At 39.4% G+C, this 26,786-nt stretch overlaps 1 protein-coding gene and 1 non-coding gene across 5 annotated transcripts in view; both read right to left on the bottom strand.

Moving 5' to 3' along the window:
- Positions 1-972: 972 nt before the first annotated feature.
- On the bottom strand, positions 973-1,108 carry LOC133102721 (small nucleolar RNA SNORA70). The gene has a single exon (XR_009703068.1). It is a non-coding gene; the product is annotated as a small nucleolar RNA SNORA70 (small nucleolar RNA).
- Positions 1,109-22,930: 21,822 nt separating this feature from the next.
- MEI4 (meiotic double-stranded break formation protein 4) overlaps positions 22,931-26,786 on the bottom strand; it is a 230,445-nt gene continuing 226,589 nt past the window's right edge. For 2 of the 4 annotated variants that reach the window (XM_061207358.1, XM_061207359.1), the window contains one exon: positions 22,931-23,334. In XM_061207358.1, the coding sequence (XP_061063341.1) occupies positions 23,065-23,334 (270 nt within the window). In that variant the 3' untranslated portion in view covers positions 22,931-23,064. The remainder of the gene's footprint in view (positions 23,335-26,786) is intronic. The other 2 variants (XR_009702933.1, XR_009702934.1) reach the window with 1 other exon arrangement.

Here is a 26,786-nt window from a genome sequence, read left to right as displayed (position 1 = left end):
AGAAATCTCCAGATATGGAAAGCAACAAGTAGAGAAGACTTGAGGTGAGGGTGTGCCTGGAATGTTCTTGAACAATAAGGAGGGCTGCAGCAGAAGAAGTGAGGAGGAGAAGGAAAGGAAATAGGTCAGAGAGACAATGGGTGTTCAGACAATAGAGCATCTTGTGGGTGACGCAAGGATTCTGGCTCTTATTAGAGTCTGTCTGGGTCACCGGAGGCTTTTGAGCAGAGGAGTGACATTACTTGACTTACAGGATTACTCTGACTTCTGCGTTGAGGATCAAGTGTAGGTGGGTGAGGCAGGACTGAGAATATAAGTGCTCATGGGATGCTGATCAAGCCGGATCTCCACCAGAGACGGGAGACGGCTTGTGCACGTGAGCAGGCTTCATTATGGGCTCCTGAGTTCCAGAACTCTCTTAACTGTAGTCTCTGGACACTGAGCTGCCTGCCCTTTCAAATCACCAGAACCTCTAACCTATCCTGAGCTTTCTCTCCTGAAAGCTGAATTCTGGCAAGTTTTACCTCATACGTCTAAGGCATCTTTTTTTTTTTGACAAGGAAGTAGGATTTATTGGTGGGGCATGAGTAAGGAGGGGACAGCGCCAAGTCTCTCACGAGTGCAGGGCCCGCCATGTGTCCAGAGGGCCACGATTAGGGATGTATTCGACCCCACGGCCATCCTGGATGAGCCGCTTTTCTGCCACCATGTTTTCAAATTCGTCTGCATTAAACTTAGCAAATCCCCACTTCTTGGAGACGTGGATCTTCTGGCGGCCAGGGAACTTGAACTTGGCCCTGCGGGGGGCCTCAGTCACGTGCTCCTTGCTCTGCAGCTTGGGGCGGATGGACATTATGACTTGGCCAATGTGGACCCTGGCCACTGTGCCCTGGGCTTTCCAAAGGCACCGCGCATACCTGTCTGGAGCCTAGACTGAGGACAGCATGCCGGTCATTAATGTCCACTGGAAAGAGCTGTCTCCAAGGTCCCTTAGGGCAACCCATACAGGCAACAGGCTGGTACACTACACCCAGGAGGCTGCTGTTTGCAGACATTGCACGCCGGGCCCTCATGGGGAAAAGAGCTCAGTCAACTTAATTGGCTGCAAACATCTAAGACATTTTTTACTTTACATTTGTTTCCCTTGAGTGTGGGCAAGGCACATTGGATTAGCAAATTAAAATGTACTAATTGTACATTATCTCTCCTAAGAAAAACAGATGGTTGTGTTATTAAAAAAAAGAACGATTTTAGAAAAATATCCAATTGTGAATGAAGAAGTGTCTGAAGATAACCTAATGCCAAGTTTGGGCCTTATCTAAAATTGTGAAACGGTCGACATTTACCTGGAGCTCCTGCTGCCTCTTTTTTCATGCTCATCCCTTCTGCAGCTAGTCTCCTGGCTGCTCAGGGCTCGCACGCCTGGATATCTCCACCTTCCTCTCTCTTACGTAAATCCACACATTACAGCCCCCTCTTTACATCTTGTGCTCTGCTAGGGGCCTAAGAGTTAAGATCATTTTCTCATGAGATATGGCTAAAGGAAAATGACTACATTACCACTCTCAAACAATGTCATTCCTTAATCTAGTTAAAATGACTAGTATATATTTGAGCAGGTTGGTCGCAGGTAGTTTTGATTTAGAAAACTTGTTGACACCTTTCAAATCACCTAGAAAGGAGACATCCACTCGGACCAAATGAATGACCATTAGCATCCCCGGGAATACTGTGCAACCTAGGATATTATTTTAAGATGTAGGGTTTGTTATTATTCAGGTATGAGGAGGCCAACAGATCAGAGGATGATTGTTCTTGAAAAGACAGATCATTAAAGTCACAGATGCCAAGAGGGGAGGGGTGTGCCATCCCATGAGGGGCCACGTGTGGAAGCCGTGGGGTTAGGTAGGAGGCTGAGGGAGCAGGGAACACAAGGGCAATAGCCTTTCCTGTGGTTTCCATAGGACAGTATGGGCAAGTGCAAGCATGTTCAAGATTGGTTAATTTGGATCATTTCAGCAGGCTCTGGGGTCTAGGGACTGTCCCTCGTTATCTGGCACCTGGCCCTGGAGTGATTAGGGCAGGTGGAGGGTACCCAGAATGTAAGAGGTCTGTGAAAGCCCCTACAGGAGAGTTGGGGTGTGGGCTTTGGATTGGATGGTTTGCATATGAATGCTGTGCTCTCAGCCCAGTAGTTCCCTACCTTTAGGAATTGGCTAGCCCTGGCAGGGACAGTCTCTCCAGGATCAGCAAGGGCGCAGATGTCAAAGATTCAGAGACATGGTAAATATAGACATTGATGCGTATGTCCTGACTTCAGAAGATTTCATGTCTCCTGGGCATAATGACACACATCCGAGAACTCTCAACAGAAGAAAACATAAAGTGGATCTTCCCTGAGTGTGAACCATGATAAGCAAAGCAGATGTACTGATGAGGTTTTATTTATTTATTTTTGGCTGTACCGCACGGCTTGTGGTTCCCCAACCAGGGATCGAACCCGGGTCCCTTGCAGTGATAGCGTGGAGGTTTTAAATTTCCTCTAAATTTCACTACAAGAGAGATTTTTCAGAGGTTTCAGATTATAATTATACTATTTTGGAACCTGCCAGGCTGTAAACCTCTCTACTTGGAATAAAATCCTTAAAAGGATCTTTGACCTACTCATGATGGTAGACAAATAGTCTTGTCCACAGCAGAAGTCTAAGTAGTTTCTAACTCATACTTGCACCTAAAAGTTATGTGTCCTCTAAAAATCTCTTCATATAGAAAAAATCGTTGCAGATAATACTTCAATTACACTAAAGTGTTCTGTAAAAATGTGGCAAAAGACCACACTGCAACTGCATTTCAACTCCTCCCCCTTGATGTTTGCTGAGAAGCTTGTTATTTCTTTATTTCTCTGAACAATATCCAGGCAGCTTCAAGAGAAAATCCATTAAAAGGCCCCTAAATTGGCATTTGTATAGCAGTTTTCTCCATTCTTTAACATGGTGTGGAGGAAAACATTATGACAGCTGCCATGCACCCCTAGAGAAACACTGTGTTGGAAAGTAAGAGAGGTCTGTGGAAGATTTGGATTCACTTGAAAAAATCAGCTGCGGGACCTGCCAAATTGCTGCTAGCTATTGCAGACACGATGCTCATTAAGAAGCCCCACTGGCTCACGATTTATTGATTAGAGACCAAATATCCTGGAAGACTCATAAATTACTCTTTAAATGGGCTTTTAAACATCCCTCCTACATCCCACCAATGGATTATGCTTCAGATACATTTGCAACTGACTTAATCTATGTGAACATTTATCCGTTCTTCCTATCTCATTACTTAGATTGTTATATAAAAAGATTATGTAGCTGGAATATATTTAAACAACAGAGTTCTTGTTAACAAGATATTATCAGTCCTATTACATTCTAAAAACGATTTTCAGAGAGATGTTATTTCAAATCTAGGTTTTAATATTTGAGTGATTGGCTAAAATGCTTTCTGGATGTAGGGGTTAGGGCATTCACACGGATCAAGCTACGGCTATTTTTATTCTAAAATAGGCTTTCTTTAATTTGGAGGAGAAAAAAAAAAAGTATCAGAATTTTCTCTACCTCCCCAGATATGAAGGATATTTAATGGTTTCTGCAAAAGCTTGAATCCAAAAAATTGTCAGCATTCTGTGCATGAGCTATGAGAATTAAAGAAGCCAACCCCTGGTTTCCAAACAGTTTAGAAAATTGAAACTAAAATGATTCCATGCTAGCAGTAAGCTGGACATAAGTAGAAAAATAAAACAAAATAAAGAACAGATGGGCAAACAACATCATGTAAACAACAAACAACGGCAATTTTTAAAACTATGAAGTTAAAAAATAGCTGGATATGGGCTTCCCTGGTGGCACAGTGGTTAGGAGTCCGCCTGCCAATGCAGGGGACACAGGTTCAATCCCTGGTCCGGGAAGATCCCACATGCCGCGGAGCAACTAAGCCCATGTGCCACAACTACTGAGCCTGTGCTCTAGAGCCCACAAGTCACAACTACTGAGGTCATGTGCCACAACTACTGAAGCCTGCATGCCTAGAGCCCGTGCTCCACAACAAGAGAAGCCACCGCAGTGAGAAGCCCGCTCACCGCAACAGAGAGTAGCCCCCGCTCGCTGCAACTAGAGAACGACCGCACACAGTGATGAAGACCCAAAGAAGCCAAAAGTAAATAAATAAATACCTTTATTAAAAAAAAAAAGAATTTCCTTCCTTTTAAAAAAAAATAGCTGGACATAGACTTAAGTAGGCAGAACAACTGAAAAACTGGAAGACGATAAAGCTGTAAAAGCATCTTCTAAGTGTCATTCATTTATTCAACAACAAACCCTCATTCAAAACAATACTATTGATGGCCTTTGTCGTGTTAGACATTGAAGAAACAATGGCAAACTAGCCAATGTTTTCTTCATCGTGGAATGTAAAGACTATTTTGAGAAAACAAAGATAAGATATAACAAAAGGACGGCATGAGTGAACATTAAGTATGAACTACTTTGGGAGCATATAACTGGTCCAGAGGACCAAGGATGAAGACTTGTTTCCTGAGGCAACAGCATTAAACAGAGATGTAGAGGATGCACTGGCATTAGAGACTGAGTGATGTCATAAGATAGAGGTGGTGGTGGTAGTAGTGGATGTACTGGGTGGCTGGGGAAGTGGCTACAGATAAAGGACACAACAGCAGAACAGAAGCTCTGAGGTGAGGAAAAGGATAGCAGGTCTTAAGAACTGAATGCCAGTCAGCACTTCCAGAGAACAGTATGAAGATCTGATGAGCAAAAGGCTAGACCATGTAGAACCTTAAAGCTCTCAGTCAGGAATTTCAACTTACACTAAGAGAAATGAGAAGCCATTGGTGGGTTTTAATGAAGAGGTTTTAAATCTATACTTAAAACTAAACAAATCACCAAAAGAACCATGTTGGCTGTAGCATGGAGGCTGGCTTGTAAGGCAGTGATAAATGGGGGGTAACTAGGTATGAGGCTATTTCATTAAATTATGTAAGAGATGATGGGGTTTTTTTGGACTAGGCTACTGGAAGTAGGGTCTAGGATGAGAGAAACATAGAGGAAGTGAAAAACCATAGCACCTGGACATTGACAGCATGTGAGTAATAAGAAATAGGAAGAATCAGGAAAGATTCTTAAGTTTTTAAATTGAGCAAACATACAGTTGTTGGAGGATTTATTGAGGAAGGAAACACTGGAGGAAGAATAATTTATGGAAGAGTTCATGAGTTCTGTTTTGGACATGTTGAATTTGAAGTGTTATACGATAGCCCTGTGTCATGACTTGCAAGCTGTTAGCTATGTATAGTATAAAAGGTGCAGTCAGAAGAGAGGTCTGGGCTTCTGTCAATCAGCATGGGCTGGATTATGTCACAGCAAAATTTCAGGAAATTAGAACAAGTTTTATTGCTTGCTTTTGCTACATGTCCATTGTAGATCAAGAAGGGAGTTTTTCAGATCATTTAGACACCCAGGCTGATCGAAGCCTTACTTTGTTATGATGCTGCCACCTCTATTGGGGGCTTCAGCCTTGACCATGGCAAGGCAAGAGAGTACATAGAAGGCATATCAGCTCAAATATGTCCTGTCCTGACATGACACTTGTCACTTCCATTTACATTACATCAGCCAAGGCAAGTTATATGACCTCTGCTGCAGTTTCCAATTATTTTCTATGAAGAGGAAGAGATACATCATAAATTTTTTTGTGAGTGCTAGTAATGGCTACCACAGAATTGATGATGTCATTTTAGGTGATCTTAACATATGGCCCATGTAGTGAATACTTATCATGTGTGATGCCCCAATATTTTCCCTAAATTTTGGTTAACTCCTCATATTATTAATCTATCTTCACAAGACAGAGGACAGAATATTTACATTCCAGACCCTCTTGCAGTTTTAGATGCAGGCATGCGACTTAGATTTTTCCAGTCATTTGAACCCACTTGAGATTTGCATTAGAAAGTTAGAATTGTGAAGAGGTGACCATGAAAGGAAGAATACACGCGCTAGCACATGTGATGACAGAGACTTTGGTTCTTTCTGGGCGTGGAGGAAAGGAAGAGAGTGGAGCGTCAGGCATCCAATCCTGAGGGCAATCAGTCCCAAGTGGCACGGCCATGGTATCTTTTCCAGTGGCGCCCCTTTGGTGCAGAGTCATTGCTCCTGGGTGGGTAGCTTCAGAATCTGATCCTCTGACTCTTCCCTAATTTACATTAGCTCATAAGTTCCCTTTAAAAATCCATTTTCTCTTTAAATAAATCAGAATATTTTACAATATTTGCAATTACAAGCCTGACTGATATGGTATTTGATTCCAGGAAAGGCAACAAGCCCTCAAAGAAATGGAAATCAGTGAGTGGGTTATTTAACCTGGTTGAGCTTTCGGGCATTGAAGATCTAGTTAGTCCAGAACTGGGAACTCTGGTGGTTAATGGCAGAGCAAGTAAAAAAGTTACTTAAATCGTCCTCTACAATGAAATGGCTATTGAAGACAAGACTTTGGAAAAACATGTAGCTGTTGATAAAGAATGAGTAGGGAGGACTAAGGATTACAAGGAAGAGAAGGAAGACTGGCTGCTTCTAGCTGTACTGGGGAGCTTAGGGTCAGAAAATGATAAGATCAAAGTTTTAAATTCTTGGCTCAAGGTAGATGTAAGAGAATCAGGGACTTGCTGTGTCTGTCAAAAGCATTTGTTGCAACAGCAAGATTGACATAGTTAAGAATAAAACATCAGGCCTGATGCTCTGGGTTGCTGAAATTCAGATTAGCTTGAATTCACCTCTTTGTCAGACTCCTTAGTAACAGCATGGTGAATGGAAAAGATTCGGACTCTAGGATCAAAAAGAAGGCATTTGGGAGAACCCTAAAGGAAGAGAAATACCCAGACATTTTGTTGAGTTTTGGACACCAACTCTGAGTTTATACTACTGGCTGAGCCACTTCTGTAATTCACTAAAAATGCTGGGTTTATTGGGGGTCAGGTGATTAATGGATGTCTCAGTCAGCTTGGTCTACTATAACAAAATACCACAGCTGGGTGGCTTAAACAACAGATTTTTTTCTCATAGTTCTGGAGGCTGGGATATTCAAGACCAAGATGCTAGTAGAGTCAGCCCACTTTCAAGACTCATCTAAACGTAATTACCTCCCAAAGGCTCCACCTCCAAGTACTGCCACATTGGGGTTTAGGGCTCCAACATAGGAATTTGGGGAGGGACACAAACATTCAGTCCATAGCAAGGGAGGTTTGGCACGAATATATTTCAAAGTAGGCCCTGGGGGTTTGCAAACATCCTGTTGCTATTTCCCTAGTTCCTTGTGATAGTTGGAATAAATATAATCAGTAACAGGAATGATTTGCAGATTGGATTCATAACTCATGGAGCAAACTCTATTATGGCTGGCTAAGTAGAAGTTCCTGGACCTATTCTTTGCCTTTAAATTTAAATTTTAAAATTAAAAACCAAAGTGTTATCATATCTCAGGTGGAATTGTAGGGATTTATATTCCCACCAAAGTAGTAGTTGACATTAGACTTTCCTACATTTAATTAGGTATTAATTCTAATTTCAGCTACTGTTTTAGATTCAGTCTTATTTCATGAGGAAAATTTTAAAAAACAGGCTTGGAATAGCACTTGGAATGCAGCTATTGATATGGTAAATACCGTTTCCTATCCTAATAACTAGAGAACAACAGTAACAGTTTGCTTTCACCTGGTACAAACAGCAGTACCTCTTTACTATCTTGTCTTCAGAACTGCATTACATCTATGCCTCTGTACCATAATTTATTCTAGGGGGACCTTGATCTTCTCACAATGTCAGGGAGCATCAACCAAGTTCACTATATTGACAACATCATGAGGAAAGGAATTTGAAAGCAAATACGCCAGATTTTGGGTGGACAAGTTTTGTATGCATGCTAAAGTTTGGGTAATAAATACCATGGAAATACAGAGGTCTGCCACCTTAGAATTAGAAAAGTTTCTGATTATCCTGTGGTATAGGACATGGTACGATATACTATTTGAAGTGAAAGGCAAGTTGCTGTACCTTGCCCCATAATTCTCTAAAAAAGAAGTACAGTGAATTTCTATGGATATTGGAGAAAATTATCACCACATTTGTGTTGGCTGCTTGATTGATTTGCCAAGGGACTCCAAGGATGCCATTTTTTAAGGGAGTCTCAGCAAGAGAAGGCTTTTTAGTTGGACCACACGCCATGAAAGCAACCCTCCAATGGGCCCTATGACAACCAATCCGATTGTGCCCAAAGTATCTGTGGCAGAGGAGGTGTGTTGTATAAAGCCTGTGTAATAGGAGAATCATAGTATAGGTACCCAAGGTTTTGAAGCAAAATTGCAACCTCTTTGCCAGTAACTCTTTCCTTTTGATTAACAGTTTCTGGTTTTCTGGTAGAAACAAGATCATGATAGGCACTGAACAGCTAGCAATAGAGCACCAAATGACCTGATCTTATATTCATAAACTTGGTGTTACCTAATAGTCCAAGCTCTAGAACTGATTATGCCCAGCAATAACCCATCAATTAGAAATCATATATACATGTTTGACCTCAAGCAGGTCCTGAAGGACAAATAAGTTGCATAAACAGATTTGTCAATCAAAAATAAAAGAAGCTGGAAATTGAAGTGTGGCCAAGATGGCAGAGTAGGGAGTCCCTGACCTTACCCCCTCCCATGGGCACACCAAAATTACAGCTATTTACAGAGCAACTATCTATGAGAATGACCTGGAGACTAGCAGAAAAGATTTTCCACAACTAAAGATACAAAGAAGGAACCACAACAAGATGAGTAGGAGAGGTGGAGATGCGATATAATCAAGACCCACACCCCCAGGGAAGGATAATGGTAAGATAATCACAATTGCAGAGGTTCTCCCCAAGGAGTGAGGGGTTTGAGCTCCCCAGCATGGGGGGCCTGCACCAGGAAGATGAGTCCCCAGAATGTCTGGCTTTGAAGGCCAGAGGGACTTGCATACTGGAGAGCAATCCCTATCAAAATACCAATGGCATTTTTCACAGAACTAGAAAAAAAAATTAAGTCAGTTATTCTTTTATTTTAAAAAGGGCATCAAATGTAGCCACAAAAAGACAAATAAAAAATAAAACTGGACAATAAAATGATAAAGACAGTTTTTAATCAATATACTATATAATACAGCATAATTATTGCAATAGGGAAGGGGGTTTAGGGTAAATTAAACTCAACTTCAATTTTTACAAATGTGACTGGGCAGAAGAGCAGAATGAGGGCGTGAGGTCAGGGCCTGGAGGAGGCTTGAGCAGAGCCAGGGAAGTGAAAAAATTACAAAGGGTTGGTCAATATAAATGCATTGAGGCCAGCTGTGTCTGTCAGCTGGCAATTATTGAAGTTAGGATTCTTTCCTACCACAGAGACCTGGAGACAGAGGCACTGTCCTTCCTAATGATGATTACATTTCAAAGGAATGAACTTTCAGGACCTTGAGAAGATATTCCTGAGTTGAAGGAGATACCTGTATATCTCAAAGGAGTGGGGGAAGGATTCACAGTTGTAAGCTCTTTTTAGCAAATGCTCTAAGAAAGTCAGAGGCCTACCTGATGAGGTATTGGCTAGAACACACAGTATATTCTTTGAGCAGCCTTGAGTTTTCTTTTCATCCTAGGGGGTTAGGGTCATCCTAGGGACACAGCCCTGAGTGGTTAGGAATTATGCTAGTGCTGTTCAAGTCTTTTAATGTGTGTGTGTGTGTGTGTGTGTGTGTGTGTGTGTGTGTGTAGGTGATGAACTAAATAATGTGCGCTCAGAGTCTGCAGTCCTTTTGGCCAAAGTTGAGGCTTTGTCAAAGAGAGGGATCAGAGGAGACTGACTAGAGTTTGGTCAAGGAGAGAACTTTTGTAATGTCATAATCCCAGTGCCCCACTGGTTTTCTACTGTCATTCCCCATCAACTTACTTTCATAACTCATGAGGACGTCCTATAACAAACAGATGAAGCAGGAAATCATCTGAGACTAGTTCCCTTGGCACCACATGGTGGCACTGATCAGAACTGGACAGCTGTCACATTAAAGCCATTCAGAGGTGGCCATAAAGACAGTAGAAAAGGAATAGCCTCTCAAAATACAGAAGTTCAAGTGGCATATTTTGTGTTCTGCTTAGAGAGAGATATGGCTGAAGGCTGGCTCTATGCTGACTCATGAGTAATAAGCAACAGTTTGACTAGTTGGTCTGGCACTTGATGGAAGAAACTTGAAGTGTTGGTGACAAGGAAGTTTGGGGTTAGATTTATGGACTTATTTCTCAAATGTATCCCAAGCGAATACTCTGTAAAAGGTCCCCACCGTGGAAGAGGCTCTCAGTAATCAGTCGGACAAAATGACCTTCCTGATGGATGAAAGTCTGATCCCTTCCCAGTCACCCCAGAATCTGCCCAGTACACTCAGGCATAAAGTGACCATGGTGCCAAGGACGGTGGATTTCGATGGATTTCCCCACAACAAGGCTGACCTGGACACCACAGCTGCTGATTACCTGATTTTTCTGCATCGGGAAACAATCCTAAGCCCCCAGTAGGGTTCTATACCCCAGGGAAGCGATCCAGTTTGGGGTGGTAAATTAATTATGTAAGACTGCTTCCATTATGGAATAGAAATTTGTCCTTAGTAGGATAAATGCTCAATTTGGATTTATTTTTGCATCCATGATCATTCTCCTTCCTCCAGCATCACCACTCACAGACTTCATGGAATATCATATTTAGTGTTAAGACTTTGCACACAACAGTTCTGCCTTTTTTGAGAACTCATTTTTCAGTAAAAGAAATAACTCAGTGGCCCAACTGTCATGAAAATCACTGGTCCTATGGATACTATGATTGACGAAACGCTTGCTCCTTCTCGAGACGGTGATGATGTATTTGTTTATAGGTAGTTGCAACGGGATAGGAGGTGGCATGTGGCTATTTGGAAGATTAATTTTGAAAGAAGGATATTAATGTTGGGTCAGTAAGAGTGGACTGCCGTGGATCTTTGCCATTTTTGGTCACCCAATGTCTTAGAATACTCTCCCTATTTTTTATAATCTCTATATTATGAATCCTGTCCAGCTAGGAATCAGAAAACTCACATTTGTTGACTCTTTGCTGTCTGAGTGAGGACAGATGCAGACATGTGACCTAGGATCCCCTAATCAGACACGATTTTGAGAGACTTGCATGCATACGTGAGAAATGTGAGGAGCTTGCTGTGTAGGGGAAGCATGGTGGCAGAGCTCCCCCATTCTTTAGAGGCATCACTAGCATTTTCACTAACACAGCTTCCTAGCGTGGGTACCATTTCTGGGATCAGCTTTACAGACTGTCTCTCTCCCTCCTCCAGATTTTGTGAGCACTCTAATACGAATAAATTCCTTTTCTGCCTAAGCTAGTTGATATGCGGGTGTTTCCAACTGGGCACTCTGACCCCCAGGGCAAAATCATGGTCACTAAAAGCATGGGGACAAATATTTCTCCTGGAGAGAGAGACTGTATGAAGCGAAAAGAAGGCCTGAGAGTAGAATCCTGCGGACCTTCACGGTGACTCCTCAGGTGGAGGAAGAGAAGCCAACAAGGGAGAAGGATACAGAGGTGTCAGGGAGGTGGGGACACCACGCAAAGAGCATGGATCACTGTGTCCAGAAAGCAGGGTGTTTCCAGAGGGGAGTGGCCATCCTTGTTCAACTGGTTGTCCTGAAAGAGCAATGGGGAATAATAAGAATCTTTTATTGTGCTATTTACCTGATGACCACATTTTATCATCACAAGAGCCCGATCAGAGAGGTAATATTTCCTGCCATGAATTGAGGAGAATGAGGATGATAGGGAAATAATAGTAGATACCACAGAAAATTATTTAAGTTAGTGAGAAATAGAGTGTGGGTCAGAGGAAGATGTGGCACACTGGGAGGCTGTTTGTTTGTTTGTGGTGTGGAAAGTTGGAAAAATTTAAAGACAGTGGAGAGAGGACATAGAATGACGTAGAGAGAACGTGATACAGAATGTAAGTAACCTCATCCCCTTTGATAGGGGTAGGCCCACATAACTTTATTATTATAAAATTGATAAAGAGAAGAAGATGGTTGTAGATGGACAGGCTTATGTTTGATAGCAGGAATTTAAGAGAATTCCTGTGTTTTTCTCTTTTTTTTTCTAATTTCTATGTAAAGTACAAGATAAAGTTGTTTGCTGAGAATGAGGGCAAATGGGGAGAATTTGGTCAAAGTTCTGAGGAAAGAAGAGGTGCTTTGAGAAAGTTCTTGAGGTTGAGAGTAGAGTACAAAGTGAGAAAAAAAGAAGAGGTTCAGTGTGCAGCTATGCGGAAATTGGTAACAATGAACATAAAGCAGCACGATTAGGTCTTCCCGTGTGATTTTCTCCAGGGACACTCAGCAGGTGGGTATAGGACACAGAAGATAGATCACGGTCCTCATCCAGAGTTGGAGAAATGGAGATGTAAGATACCCGCCGCCGCCTTTGTCAGTAGGACAGAGATATGCACACCCTATGATAAAACTCAGTATGGGCCATAGTGGTGGCACAGAGCAGGAAGTGATCAACCCCACTGGGGGACCACTTCATAGATAAGGTGCCCCTCGACTAGGTGCTTGGAAGACTTGAGGACGGGCGATGTGTGACGTGAGGAGTGTACCCAGGGCAAAGGTAAACCTGTGTGAAAATGTCTCGGTTTTATTTATTTATTTATTTTTAAAATTTATTTATTTTTTTAACATCTTTATTGGAGTATAATTGCTTTACAATGGTGTGTTAGTTTCTGCTTTATAACAAAGTGAGTCAGTTATACATATACATATGTTCCCATATCTCTTCCCTCTTGCGTCTCCCTCCCTCCCACCCTCCCTATCCCACCCCTCTAGGTGGTCACAAAGCACCGAGCTGATCTCCCTGTGCTATGCGACTGCTTCCCACTAGCTATCTATTTTACGTTTGGTAGTGTATATATGTCCATGCCACTCTCTCACTTTGTCGCAGCTTACCCTTCCCCCTCCCCATACCCTCAGGTCCATTCTCTAGTAGGTCTGTGTCTTTATTCCCGTCTTACCCTTAGGTTCTTCTAAAATCTTGAGAATGTCTTGGTTTTGATAATCGACTCTTCGTGCATTCTGAGTAATGTAGGGAAGTAGTTCATAAATATTTCTCACAAAATAAATATTAAACTGGGGTTGCACATCCAATTCCAGTGATTTAGTAATCTTGTATTGCCATCTTGTCATTGATACTGGGACCAAATGGAGAGCCTAGGCCAACTTACACAAGACGTTACTGCTACATTCAGGTGTGTAGCTAGTATCAATAAATGACATTTCACTGTGCCTATAAAGCTCCAGGCGGACAATAGTGACCCACTGCATAACAAACCCATCAACCAGCATTTAACCTTAGATGATTGCAAACAAAACAAACAAATGAACAAACAAAACTGTGTTTCTCAACACATGCTAAGATTTTACTTTCTAGTGCTAGGTTAGTGATGAGTATATCAGTAACTTAGTTTCATATGATGTCTCTCATATCCAAAGGCACTATGGTAAAAGGTACCAGTTATTGTATCTGGAAAGTAGTCTATAATTTAAAGTGATGGAGGTAACACAGACAAAGTAAAATAATCTATGGATATTAAGTTAAATTTGCTGAAATAGTCAAAGGCTGTGAGTACATGTCTGAATGTCTGAGGTATTTCCATATATGTTGTTTCTAATGTATCCTATATATTTTTTAAAATAAATTTATTTACTTTTTGTTTTTGGCTGTGTTGGGGCTTTGTTGTTGCGCGCGGGCTTTCTCTAGTTGTGGCAAGTGGGGGCCACTCTTCGTCGCGGTACGCGGGCCTCTCACTATCGCGGCCTCTCTTGTTGCGGAGCACAGGCTCCAGACGCGCAGGCTCAGCAATTGTGGCTCACGGGCCTAGTCGCTCCGCGGCATGTGGGATCTTCCCAGACCAGGGCTCGAACCCGTGTGCCCTGCATTGGCAGGCAGATTCTCAACCACTGCGCCACCAGGGAAGCCCCCGAAAATATATATTTTTAAATTATTTTTAATTCTGTAAAAAAAAGTTTTCATGCTATATGTAATCTTTGGGATTGATTGATTTTTACTTCATTCATATTGCTGACTATCACTATAGTTCCTTTGCTTTAACTGAGTGAAGATAGCACAATTTATTCACCCACTGTCTAATTTATGAGCATTTGGGATTTTGATATTACAAGCAGTGATGCTGTGAACATTCTTGAATTAATAAGTGTTCCCTTTTGCACATGTGCAGAGGTTCCTTCCAAGTATATACTTAGAAGAGCAACTACTGCATCAAAGGATACTTGTGTATATTTGCTCTGAATATTTGTCAGGCTTTAGCTTTCAGGATTTAAAACTAAATTAAGCTAAAATAAGAAAGGGAAAAGCATAGACTTTCTTCTTTAATGGTGTTTTGAAAATAATATGATCTATTTGTCTTGGAAAAGTTCAATAGTAAATGAATGTAGAAAAATTACTATGGGCTTACTTGTCCCTTGCCCCATTTTGAGAAGAAAATAGAGATAAAATATTTTTCCATATAGTCTCTTTGAATGCACATTAACATTAGCTATGAATTACCCTTTGTACTATCAGCAGAAGTATCCAGGAGCAAGAAAGGAATTATCTGTTCTTTGAATGATTAAAGGTTTAAAGCAGCCAAAGTAAACAGTGATTGTAAGAAGTGAAGCAAAAGTAAACTAAGCCCTTCTTTCATACTCCTTATTTTTGTCCCCACTTCGGTAAAACCCTTCTTCACTCTCTTGAGCTGGCAAGAAGTAGAGGTCCTAATGGAGGACCCTCATGTAGTTTCAAAAGTGTAGAATAATGTAGCAACCTGTGCTGGAATGCACTGGCCACCTGGTCCTTCTTTCCCACCACCAAAAGCAATAGGAATTATCAATAAAAACATTATAAAAACATTATAAAAGCAATAGAAAATACTAAACAGAATCCTGTCATATTTGTTCATTTATTCAAGTGTCCAACCATCTCATCAGTGTGCTGTGGCTGTGAGAAATGAGCTACAGCTGGTTTCAGTGATTCTGCACAGGATTCAAATGTTAGAGAGGGAGTTTCCAAGTGGTTCAGCTTGTGTCATGAGAACATCTTTCAGCTAGAAAAAAAGGCATCTTGATTTTTTTTAGTGTTAAAAATGACTGTACACAATGGGACAAGGAAATCCACAGAAAAAAATTAAGATGTTCTTTCCAAAAGATGAGGAACTAACATCCCCTCTCCCGATCGCATTTAGGAGCAGGATCCAAATTCAATAGGAAATCAGAATGACAATCGGGAGTCAGTGCAGGAAGCCTGGCACGTGAACCACACACAAAAAATTGTCTGTCTAGGCTGCAGGCATGTGAAAGCCAGAGTCCCTGGCTGGCAGGAAGAGGTCTCCTAAATTTACCGCTATTTCAGAATGTCACTGGTTCTAGACTTCTGAACGACTGGTTTGTCTACGGCAGGTCAGCAAATTAAATTACCGAATATGATAAAGCATGTTGCAGTTTCTAGCACACATAAATTATGGCCGACATTTATTGATTATCATAAATATAATGGGAAAGATTCAGCCAGAGATTGAGTTTCATTACTGCTCAGCTATGAGTCCACTTAGAATTCATGTAGAACATTTGGAATAAAAGGAGATAGGAATAAATAAAACTTGCTTAATACGATCTCTGTCACATTCTGTGTGACTCTGGAAAGTTCTTAAACTCTCGGTGCCTGTTTCCTCATCTGTAAAATGGGGCTAATAGAAATAATAGTACTGGCCTATGTTAGAGAGTTGTTATGAGGGTTGAACGAGGAAGTACATGTAAAGTGCCTGGTGCATAATAAACACTAAGTGTTCGCTCGTCTGCTTCTTAGTATCATTATTTTAACTGTAGAGTTCACAAAGTAGTTTTCACAGATATCGTTCCATTTCATTCACACAATCCTGTGGTGAGATTGTCCTTGTAAAAAAAAATTAACAATGAAGAAATGGAGTTTTTATTTATATGACAGGGATAGAATGATACCCTCATCTTTTAACTCCAAGTACTAGAACCTGTTACATGTGTAAAAATACATATTGAGGGAAGACTTCCATGAAGACAGAAAAGAGACAAAACTTCCAATGCTGGGCAGTCACATCTAGTAATAAGGGGTAGGTACCTTGAACAATTTTAGTGTAATCATTTATGCATACGTTCAGAGAAACACATTTTCCAAGCAGAAATACAGATACTCTTTGTTCTTTCCACTTGAAAACTGAAACACAGATGCTCTATATTAAGGAGAAACTGAGAGTATTAAATTACTTGTCCTAAGTCACACGATGGCTGGGCCAGTGATGGCCCTCTGTTCTCTGTTCTTCCATCCCCTCCACAACACATTCTCCCACATCTGTGCCTTCCACAGCCTGTTCCTTTCTGGGCTTCACTGTTGTCTCCCTGTGGGAAAAATAGAAAAGCTCTCAGATGAAACTGGGTGCAGAGAGAGCTGATTGACAAGGCAGAGCGCCAGCCAAGTCCCCATATCTCTTTTCCCAGATCAAAGGAAAATGAGTCAACTAGAACTGCCTAAACGTTTTGGGGGAACATGTCACTGAGATGCTTTAAATTATTTATTTATTTATACATCTTTTTCCTGTGATGTATAGAGTTATAAAGACATTTTCTTTCTACTTCATAGGATTGTTTAGAAATGTCAAATACTGTCAACAGGCGTCATACTCACCAATTTCAATCATGAAATAGAGATATTTTTCTTTACACTTACAACAGAAAAGTATGATTTTGGAGCCAATATAGAGAAACTGTGCTTCACATGTATTATTTATTTCCATGTCTAAGACTTAGGAATTAACTGTAATCCATACACAGTTGTCTGATCTTGATCCTTGCATTTTGAAAGATTTAACCTCCTTTATCCTCGGAAAGTGTTACTCATACTGGCTTACAAAACAATCAGATACTAGAGCAGAATTTATATCTATTTCATTGAAATAAATGTCACCAATTGGATATCTCTGGTGTCTTTCTGAACTTCTTTTATTCTTCCAAATATAAAGGAATGTTTCAATCATCCCAGTTTCACTTAATGGAGTGTAAATTGCCCACCACTGTAATTATCACAAGCACATGCTGTGTATGTCTAAAATGAACTCCTAAAAAGAGTGCACACTGGAGTTTTACTGTCAGGGTAACTTTATTCTGTACACTCAGTTTCCACTTTTGCAGAGCACATGACAGCTGAGGGCAGCTGAGTGCTCAGAATTCAGGCTCTTGACTCAGTGGCTCGTTGCCTCTTTGAATCTTGGCTCTGATTTTTTTTTTTTTTTCCCCAGCCTTGTGATTATGAGCTAATTACTTACATGCTCTGTGCTTGCTTCCTCATCCAACTGGGGATGATAATATACTTACCTCATAAGGTCGTTAGAAGGATTAAGCAAAATAATAAATGTCAAGAATTGAGTGGAGTGCTTAGCACATACCAGGGATTCACTAAATGCTGGGTATTACAACCTGCCTTAATAAAGTGATGGTGCAAAGGCACATAGATTAGATGGTATGTATGGAAGAGACTCTAATTAAAAGGAAAGTATGTCATGGGCCAAGCTCATACTAGCCTTAGAAATTATTTGTAACTTGTCACATGGAAATAATATCAGTATATTCATTTGGAGTCAGAGATTCCTTCCTCCCATTTCTATAGTAACTTCTAGCTCTGTTTTTTTGTTTGTTGGTTGTATAATTGGAGTTGCTGTATTTTCTCAGCCCAGTCTCTGGAACTCTTTCCTAGATTTTATCAAGTTGTGAGGTAAGATGCCTTGCCAGCTGTGGCGAGCTACACTTCTTGGTCACGAGCCACTGTGGAAGGGGACAAACCACACATTTTAATGGACCGTGGTCACTCCTCCCAGGAGAGTGCCCTGGCTCTGGAGTCCTCGCAGAGGGGAAGATCTTGTCAGGGTAGTTCCAGGACCTGCACCCTGTCCTCAATGCAAGTTAGCTATCAACACTTCAGGACCACGAGGTAAAATATAAGAAAGGATATTTTGTTTTTCAAACAATAGACTTAGTTTCAAGAGGTTTGGATCTCTTTTTACAAAATGAATGTTGAAGTCGAGTGTGAGTTTGAAAGAGAAAGAAGAACAAATACACCCTTTTCCGTGCTGGTGGAGTGTCTCGTGTTTCTAGTGTTCCTGAAATGATTAATCATTCATGAAAATGTCTTAGCAAGTCGTTAAAGCTAAAAGGAGTGATGGTTCTGTTCCCCCGTCACATCGGGGGTGCTGTCCTTAGGTCACTCTGGAGATTACAGTAACATGGTAAAGACTCAAAGTGGTGAAAATAAATTAAGCACGAGAGTTAAGAACAGGCCATTGTTTATTATTTATTTATTTACATCTCACCATATTCCAGGATTGAAAGAAGATAGAATTTCGTCTCTAGGGTTGAGAAATAGAATCATATATTTATAACTAAACTATATTTACTGTATGTATAAAAACAGAACTCCTGGAATAAGAGAAATATTCTGATACTATTTGGGATGCCCAATATCTCGACTTAAAAGTAACATCCTGTCTGCATCTCTCCGCGTGCTCCATACTAGGACTAATGCAGAAAGCTGTAATTAGTTTATATCTCTTAAACTCAGATTATAATAATTTTTAAAAATACCGCCAACAGAGAGTAATTATTTTAGTGAAGGAACTAAAAACTAAGTGTAAAGATGCTCATTTTTAAAGTGCTATTAAGGTTGATATGCTTATAAATTTGCTACTCATTTTAAGTAAATCATGAATAATTTAGGTTCCCCAAATCCTCCTTTGGAATTTTAAGGTACTCATTGGGGAAGTTTAAAAATTCAGTAAAGTAATTTGGGATGACTGAATTTCTACTGTCTGAATGATATTATATGTGGTAAGCCCTCCTGTTCAGTAAAAAACAATGATTATGGCAGTGGTTCTTCTTATTTTTTATTTTTTAATTTTTATTGGAGTATAGTTGCTTTACAATGTTGTGTTAGTTTCTGCTGTAGAGCAAAGTGAATCAGTTATACATATACATGGCAGTGGTTCTTAAACATTGGTGGAGGGCTTGATCCAACACAGATTTCTGGGCTCTACCCCAGCCTTTCTGATTCTAAAGTCGGTCTGGTGTGGGACCCTAGAACATGTATTTCTAACAGCTTCCTAAGAGTTGCTGATGCTGATGGCCTGGGGCCCACATTTGAGAACCACTGCTTTACATCAGAGACAATTGAGGTTAATGTTATCACTGTAAATCTGGATGCTCAAATGGATTGGCTATGGAACACTTAACAACTACGGACTAAAATACAACAGAAGTTCACCAACCAGTTAAGCAGCTACAAGAGAAATTAGATTAAAATATCAAAAGAAAATATTACAAATTCAGAATGTACACCTATGAATTAGAAAATGGAGTTTGATGTCTTGAATGTTAGATTCATATTTTCTTTTTACAAGCTTTACTTCCTATTAGTAGTTGATTCTTAAAACAACTTAGAGCACTTTCATATTAAATGAAAGACAAATAAAGAGGCCAACATCATTTCCTATGTGTCAATCATATTCTATAATATTTAGACAATTCTTAAAAGAGTAGCCCATTCTTTGGCCAGATAAATTTAGTGCTGTCCAATTCTATAAATAATTTTAAGAGAATAAATTGACTTTCAAAAATAATAAAAATCCTATATCTTTTTTTTTCAATATTAGGTAAATATCATCACCCTAATAATCTCCTTCAGCAAATACAAACTGATTTTTTATTTGGTTGTTATATTGACTGTTGGGTTGTTATATTGACTGTTTAAAGAAATTTCTGTTTTATAAACATGATAAAAGATAAAGTTTAGTATGCTTATTTTTCATATGTACAAATAATGCATTTGCACAAAGTTGGTGCTTAATAGTTGATGAATGAATGAAACCACATTATCACAAACCAGAGCCATCAGTACTTTAAAAAAATCTACAAATGTACATAAAAATATGGAAACATGAAAGGCTTTTTTGCTTGCCTCTTTAGGAATATCCTGCCCTTATTTATAGGATGACAACAGACATGATTAATCAGTACAACAGGTTGTGAAAGAATTGCATCTATTCATAGACCAAGAACAAAATAATCAGATTTATTTCCTCTCACCACTGGGCTGAGCACTGCACCCTGACAGTCCACCTACCCCACCTTTAGAGAGAGCTTTGCATTTTTTAGAACATTATTGTTGGAAGATGCTCTATAACATATCTAAAGAGTCTCGACTATGGTAAAATGCTACAATCCAGAAAAGGACAGCTGCTCAGCATGGGTTGAAGAATCCAAAATAAGCTAATAATGAACCGCCACGCTATAAGAGTTGTAGTTGAGGGCTTATAAAGCTTCGATGACAATCGCAAAGAAGTGGTATTTGTGAAAGTTTCATGAAGTGCCAGGACAGCTGATTAGGAGAGTCGACTGCAAAGACAGAATTCCTGGGGGTGAAACCCAAGTCTTCCCTTCCTGGTTTGCCTGAGTTCCTCATCTCTAAAACGGAGGTAACAATGTTACCTATTACATAGGGTTGTTGGGGGAATCGAATGAGTAAATAAATGTAAAATGCTTAGATCAGTGTATCTATTTATTACATATATATGTATATTACATATAATGAATACTATGAGTGTAAGCACTTAACATTTTTATTATTTCCTCCATTTTTAGGAGTGTTCTATGGTCCTCATTATTTCCCATCCTATCCTATATCCAATTTCATCGCTGCCTAAATGCTAACATCTCCATTATTATTATCCCCCAAGTCTTAATTGCTACACCATTCTTAGATATTGTTAATTCTAGCTTAAATCATTCATTCATTCATCTCTATCTTTCACCATTTTACTGAAACACAGAGATACAAATGTCTCATTTGATCTTTTTCACCAGCAGGCAATTTAGACCTCAATACTATTGGGTTCACCAAGAAGTTAGTTGGGCCAACTTTTCAGCCAGCCCAATACATACACTTCACAGTTAACAGTGTTATAGACCTAAACGCAGGATAATGAAGGGTTAGGTATTGTAGAAATGACTGAAGTTAAGTGTTTACATAAACATAATACCAAATAGAAATAAAATGTATCTCCATATTGTACATTAATGATGACCCCAACATCTTGCCTCTTCTTCCATAAAAAATACATTTTCTAGGCTAATTTTCAGACCATGAAGCTTTGAAGATTACTGGAATTATTCTTAGGGTCACTACATTGTCTGACTGCAGTGGAAAAAGGGCCACTGCTGTTGCTTGTATATTCATCCACCTTGTCTAATCATTACGGAAGAGAGATGATGGGGTGATGTTGTGGGTAGTGAATTTGTACAAATCTTCAGAGGTGTTCCCAGGAATCAAATAATAGAAAAAATTCCTTCTAATTCAGGATCGGGAATATCCTTCGTGTGTTCAACTAGGAAGTGCGGTGGAGCAAATTATCTGCCCCAACTCTTTAGCCTCTCGTGTATCCATACTCTTTGACATGTAACTTTGCAAGTCTTCCCACTCAAGGTGGAGGGTACTTCCCTGTCCCCTTCCTCTGGGCTTGACCCTTTGAAGTACTCGGCCCAGGCATGTGGGCAGGAGTAACAGTGTGTGATTTCTCAGCCTAGCCCTTTTGCTCTTGCCCAGGGTAAGCACATGTGGAAGAGAACAAAGCCCAATCTATAAAGAGGAACCTTGCCGAGTGGGAGCTGCCAATGGAGGAGAGTTTTCCAGCAGAGCCCAGGTGAACTGACCCTCAGACATCTGAGAAAGAAACACTTATTGCTGTATACCACTAAGATTTTGTGGTTCTTTGTTACATAACAATAGCTGACTGATACATTTTGTTTCAGTATTATAAAAAAGGCTTTATCTTTTCTAGTGATAGAAAGCTAGAAATAACTCCACTAATGTGTGTCAGATAATGATACGATTTTCTATAAATTGCTTTTTAATACCAATGACATTCAGGAATGGTAATTAACTTATAAACAATATCACATACAATTAATAAAGCAAATTTGTATTTGTTGTGCCCTAAATTGCACTATAGGAAAGTAAATAATGTGTTCTCATTAAGTTAGTTGGTTATGATTTTAATAATTGAATGAAAGTCAATGAAATTGTGTGACTGGAAAATTCAACCAATACGTTCATAAGTATAAATATACTTTTAATAAATATAAAGTATATTTCTAGACAGATGTTAGACTTAATTACACATAACAACTACATTTTAACAACAGGAATATTTTATAGAATCAACAGAATCAAAACAAACAATTTGTTGAAAAACAAACACAGAACATTTTTAACAACTAATTAGTACTTTCAAAAGGACTTGACAAATATGTTGATTATATGAAATTAAAGGCCATTAGGTTTACAAATGTTAAAAACTTTTCTCCTTCTACATGAGTCCCCTCTAAGACAACAGAAAATTATATAAGTGAAACTATTTAAGAAAGAAAAGTTAAAAAAAATCTCATTTATAACCACTTATTTTAAATGCTATGTTGATAAAGTAACAAAACATAAGATCTCTTGTTACCTTTTAGCATCTATTACATGAAAATCTTTTAAAATGTAATTTTTAAATAAAAGACAATTAATGGTCCATTTTAGAGAATAACAGAGCTAGACTCTATTGAGTAACATATTGTAAGATATCGTTCCATAAGAATAAGGAGGGCATTCTCAACTGAAACTGGCTGATTTTAGTATAGAAATATGACTCATAATCTTTTACACACAATTTAAGACTCTTAAATTGAATTAATGATTATATTTAGAGATGCATTTAAAATGCTCATTTAAAAATATTCTTGAAAATCTGTTAAGCACAAGATCTTCATATATTCAACTTTAGTATGCTTCTGATATTTGGTAAATTGCTAAGGAAGTGAGTTATTTTCAACAGTTCCTATCTCTACTGAGTTCAAGAGAGTGCCCAGTCTCCATAAATAAAAAGTAAATAAAGGAAATGCATCAGAGAGTTGCAAAATAGTTTCATCATGCTTCTGAAGAAATTTCTTGATTTCTTGGTCCTCATGCCCTGTTCTTGAAGCGTTGCCTTCTTCAGTTTCCTTCCGAAGAAGTTGTTCCAGAACCCAGAACACAGAGAAAATATTTTCATAGCGTGTCACATCGTAACTGGCTTGCACCTACAGATAAACAACAAACGAATGAGAACCTACTGTACAGCACAGGGCACTCTACTCAGTGCTCTGCGGTGACCTAAATGAGAAGGAAATCCAAAAAAGAGGGGATATGTGTATATGTATAGCTGATTCACTTTGCTTTACAGTATAAACTAACACAATGTCGCACAATATTGTAAAGCAACTGTACTCCAATTAAAAAAAAAAAAAAACTCCTTTAAAAAAATACTGGTTGTAGCTCAGATCAGCAAAAGCCAAAAAAAGAGATCAAATTTTTGAACAAAAAGTAAAATACTTATTTAACACCTTCTATCTTCCCGTTCCTTTGATTGGAGTGGGGGGAGAGAGAACAAAAGAGAACATTTCCTCTTCCAATCTTGGTGAATGACTTTTTCTCCTTATGGTTTACAAAGTTCTGAATCCTTTCTCTACGGTGCTGCTATAATTCGTTACTGAGATGAATCTGCGAATACTCGGCAGAGAGTCTAACACAACAAATCTTGTGTGTTGAATTCAACGTTTCACCAAAGACTTCCAATGCCTGATACTCCTGTCAATGATAACAGAAGGATCTTTGGTGGTAGGATTTTAGGAACATGTTTCGAAGCATAACTAACTCAGTCCTAAAGCAGTTAGGGTTATGACCTGTAAGCGACTAGATGTGATCTCATCCTGAGACTACACAAATTGGGGAGGAGGAAGATTAGATTGTGTGGAATCAGATACACGGTCATGAAAAAAAATGTAGATGTTTCTTGTAGAAATTATTTGGCCTAGATGGCTGAAAGTGAGATAAATCAAAGGAAGGCCTAAAAAGTGCACAATGGAAAGCAGAACATGAGGGGCTACAGGAAGCATGTAAAGATATAAACTGGCTTTATCATTTGCTTATTAAGAAATATGTTGGAAACATTCCAACAAATTTATCCACTGTAATAACACATAAATGAAGAAACATTCTTTTAGAGCCCAGAGGAATTATCTTCAACAAGGTTGTCTGATAAAAGAATCAAACATATACAGATAACTGATACTTTCTTTTTCTTGACTGAGGTATAATTGACATCACATTATATTAGTTTCATGTGTACAATGTAATGATTCAATATTTGTATATGCTGCAAAATGATCATCACAATAAGTCCATTTAAAATCCATCAGCCTACATAGTTACAAAATTTTTTTCTTGTGATATTTTAAGATTGACTCTCCTAGCCACTTTCAAACATGCAATACAGTATTATTAACTATAGTCACCATGTTGTACATTACATCCCCATGACTTATTAATTTTATAATGAAATCTGCACCTTGTGACTCCCTTCACCCATTTTGCCCCCTACCCTCACCTCAGGCAACCCCCAATCTGTTTTCCATATCCAGGAGCTCAGTTGTTTGTTTTTCGGTTTCACATATAAGAGAGATCACACAGTGATTATCTTTTACTATTTGACTTATCTCACTTAGCATAACACCTCAAGGTCCATCCATGTGTTGCAAATGGAATGGAATGACTCCATTCTTTTTTACAGCTGAATAATAGTCCATTTTATATACATATATATATATGTGTGTGTGTATATATGTGTATATGTGCATGTGTATATATACCCCACCTTTTCTCTATTCATCCATCGACGACATTTAGGTTGTTTCCACGTCTTGGCTATTTGGCTGTTATAAATAATGCTGCAATGGACACAGGGGTGCATATATCTTTTCTAATTAGTGTTTCAAATTAGTTAACACTAATACTCAGAAGTGGAATTGTTGGATCATACAGTAGTTCTATTTTTAATTTTTTGAGGGATCTCCATACTGTTTTCCATAGTGGCTGCACCAGTTTTCATTCCCACCAGCAGGTGCACAAGGGTTCCCTTTTTCTCTACATCTTCACCATCATTTGTTATTTCTTGTCTTTTTGATAATAACCATCCTAACAGGTGTAAGGTGATATCTCATTGTGGTTTTAATTTGCATTTCCCTGATGACTAGTGATGTTGGGAATCTTTTCATGTACCTATTGGCCATGTGTACATCTTCTCTGGAAAAATGTCTATTCAGCTCCTCTGCCCATTTTTTAATTGGATGGTTTTTTGCTATTGAGATATATGAATTCTTTATATATTTTGGATATTAACCTCTTAACAGGTATATGATTTGCTAACATTTTCTCCCATTCAGTAGGTTGCCTTTTTTTCATTTTGTTGACTTTCTTTGCTTTGCTGAAGCTTTTTAAAAGTTTGAAGTAGCCCCAGGTTGATTTTTGCTTTTGGTGTCAATCCAAAAAATAATTGCCAAGACCAATGTCAAGGCACCCACTGCCTATGTTTCTTCCAGGAGTTTTTAAAAAAAAATATATTTACTGCTTGTTATCTATACCCCTCTGTTTTAAAAATTTTTTTAAATTTTTATTTATTTATTTATGGCTGTGTTGGGTCTTCGTTTCTGTGCGAGGGCTTCCTCCAGTTGTGGCAAGTGGGGGCCACTCTTCATCGCGGAGCGCGGGCCTCTCACTATCGCGGCCTCTCTTGTTGCGGAGCACAGGCTCCAGATGCGCAGGCTCAGCAATTGTGGTTCACGGGCTTAGTCGCTCCGCGGCATGTGCGATCCTCCCAGACCAGGGCTCGAACCGGTGTTCCCGGCATTGGCAGGCAGATTCTCAACCACTGCGCCACCAGGGAAGCCCCTCTTCCAGGAGTTTTATGGGCATAAAGCAGGCAGAGTATGTCTTGGTCCCTTTCCATTTGCTTGGAGAATCTCACTTTGGGCATGTTTAGCTCTGCTTCCAGGTGAGCTGGGGTTCCCTGTAGTGTCCCATTCCTCTACATTGTTTGGGACTTTGCTTTTACCAGAATTTATCTGTCTTGGGTTCCACCTTTATCCCAAATGCCTATTCTCATAATATGAATTGGATAAACTCTTTTGCTCCAAGATATTTACATCTCATAGAACATTAACTTGAAACTAACTCCTCCATTTAGAAACAGTATACGTTTAACTTACACCCCTTAGCAGCCCTCCCACTCAACGTGACTCAGATGGCATGTCTGTGGGGGAGGTCTTTCCTGTAGTTCCCAAATTTTATCACACTGGCAGCTGCCTGCTCTGCCTAATCATATGTTCAGACACTTTCCGAAATAGTGCATAAGCTGAATAAAAACTAAAATAAATGGAATTAAGATGACAGCTGATACCCTTCTACTATATTTTGGTGTAATTTTTACATTCTCACTGTCAAATTAGACTGAACCACGCCAGCGCTGGAAAATCCCCAACACAGATGAAACGTCCTCACCTGGAAAATGCCCACGTGTTTTGCCTGAACACCTACCAGGAAGACTGAATGAAGCCCAGTACACAAGCATGACGGCTCTGTACATCCAATAGAAGGCTATCAATCAGTTTGTCTCTCTGTCTGGGTCTTTCTGAACTGAAGGACCCCTGAGAGGCAG

This window comes from Eubalaena glacialis, chromosome 12 (assembly GCF_028564815.1).
Source record: "Eubalaena glacialis isolate mEubGla1 chromosome 12, mEubGla1.1.hap2.+ XY, whole genome shotgun sequence".
NCBI lineage: Eukaryota > Metazoa > Chordata > Mammalia > Artiodactyla > Balaenidae > Eubalaena > Eubalaena glacialis.
This window is presented reverse-complemented; position numbering and strand designations above follow the sequence as displayed.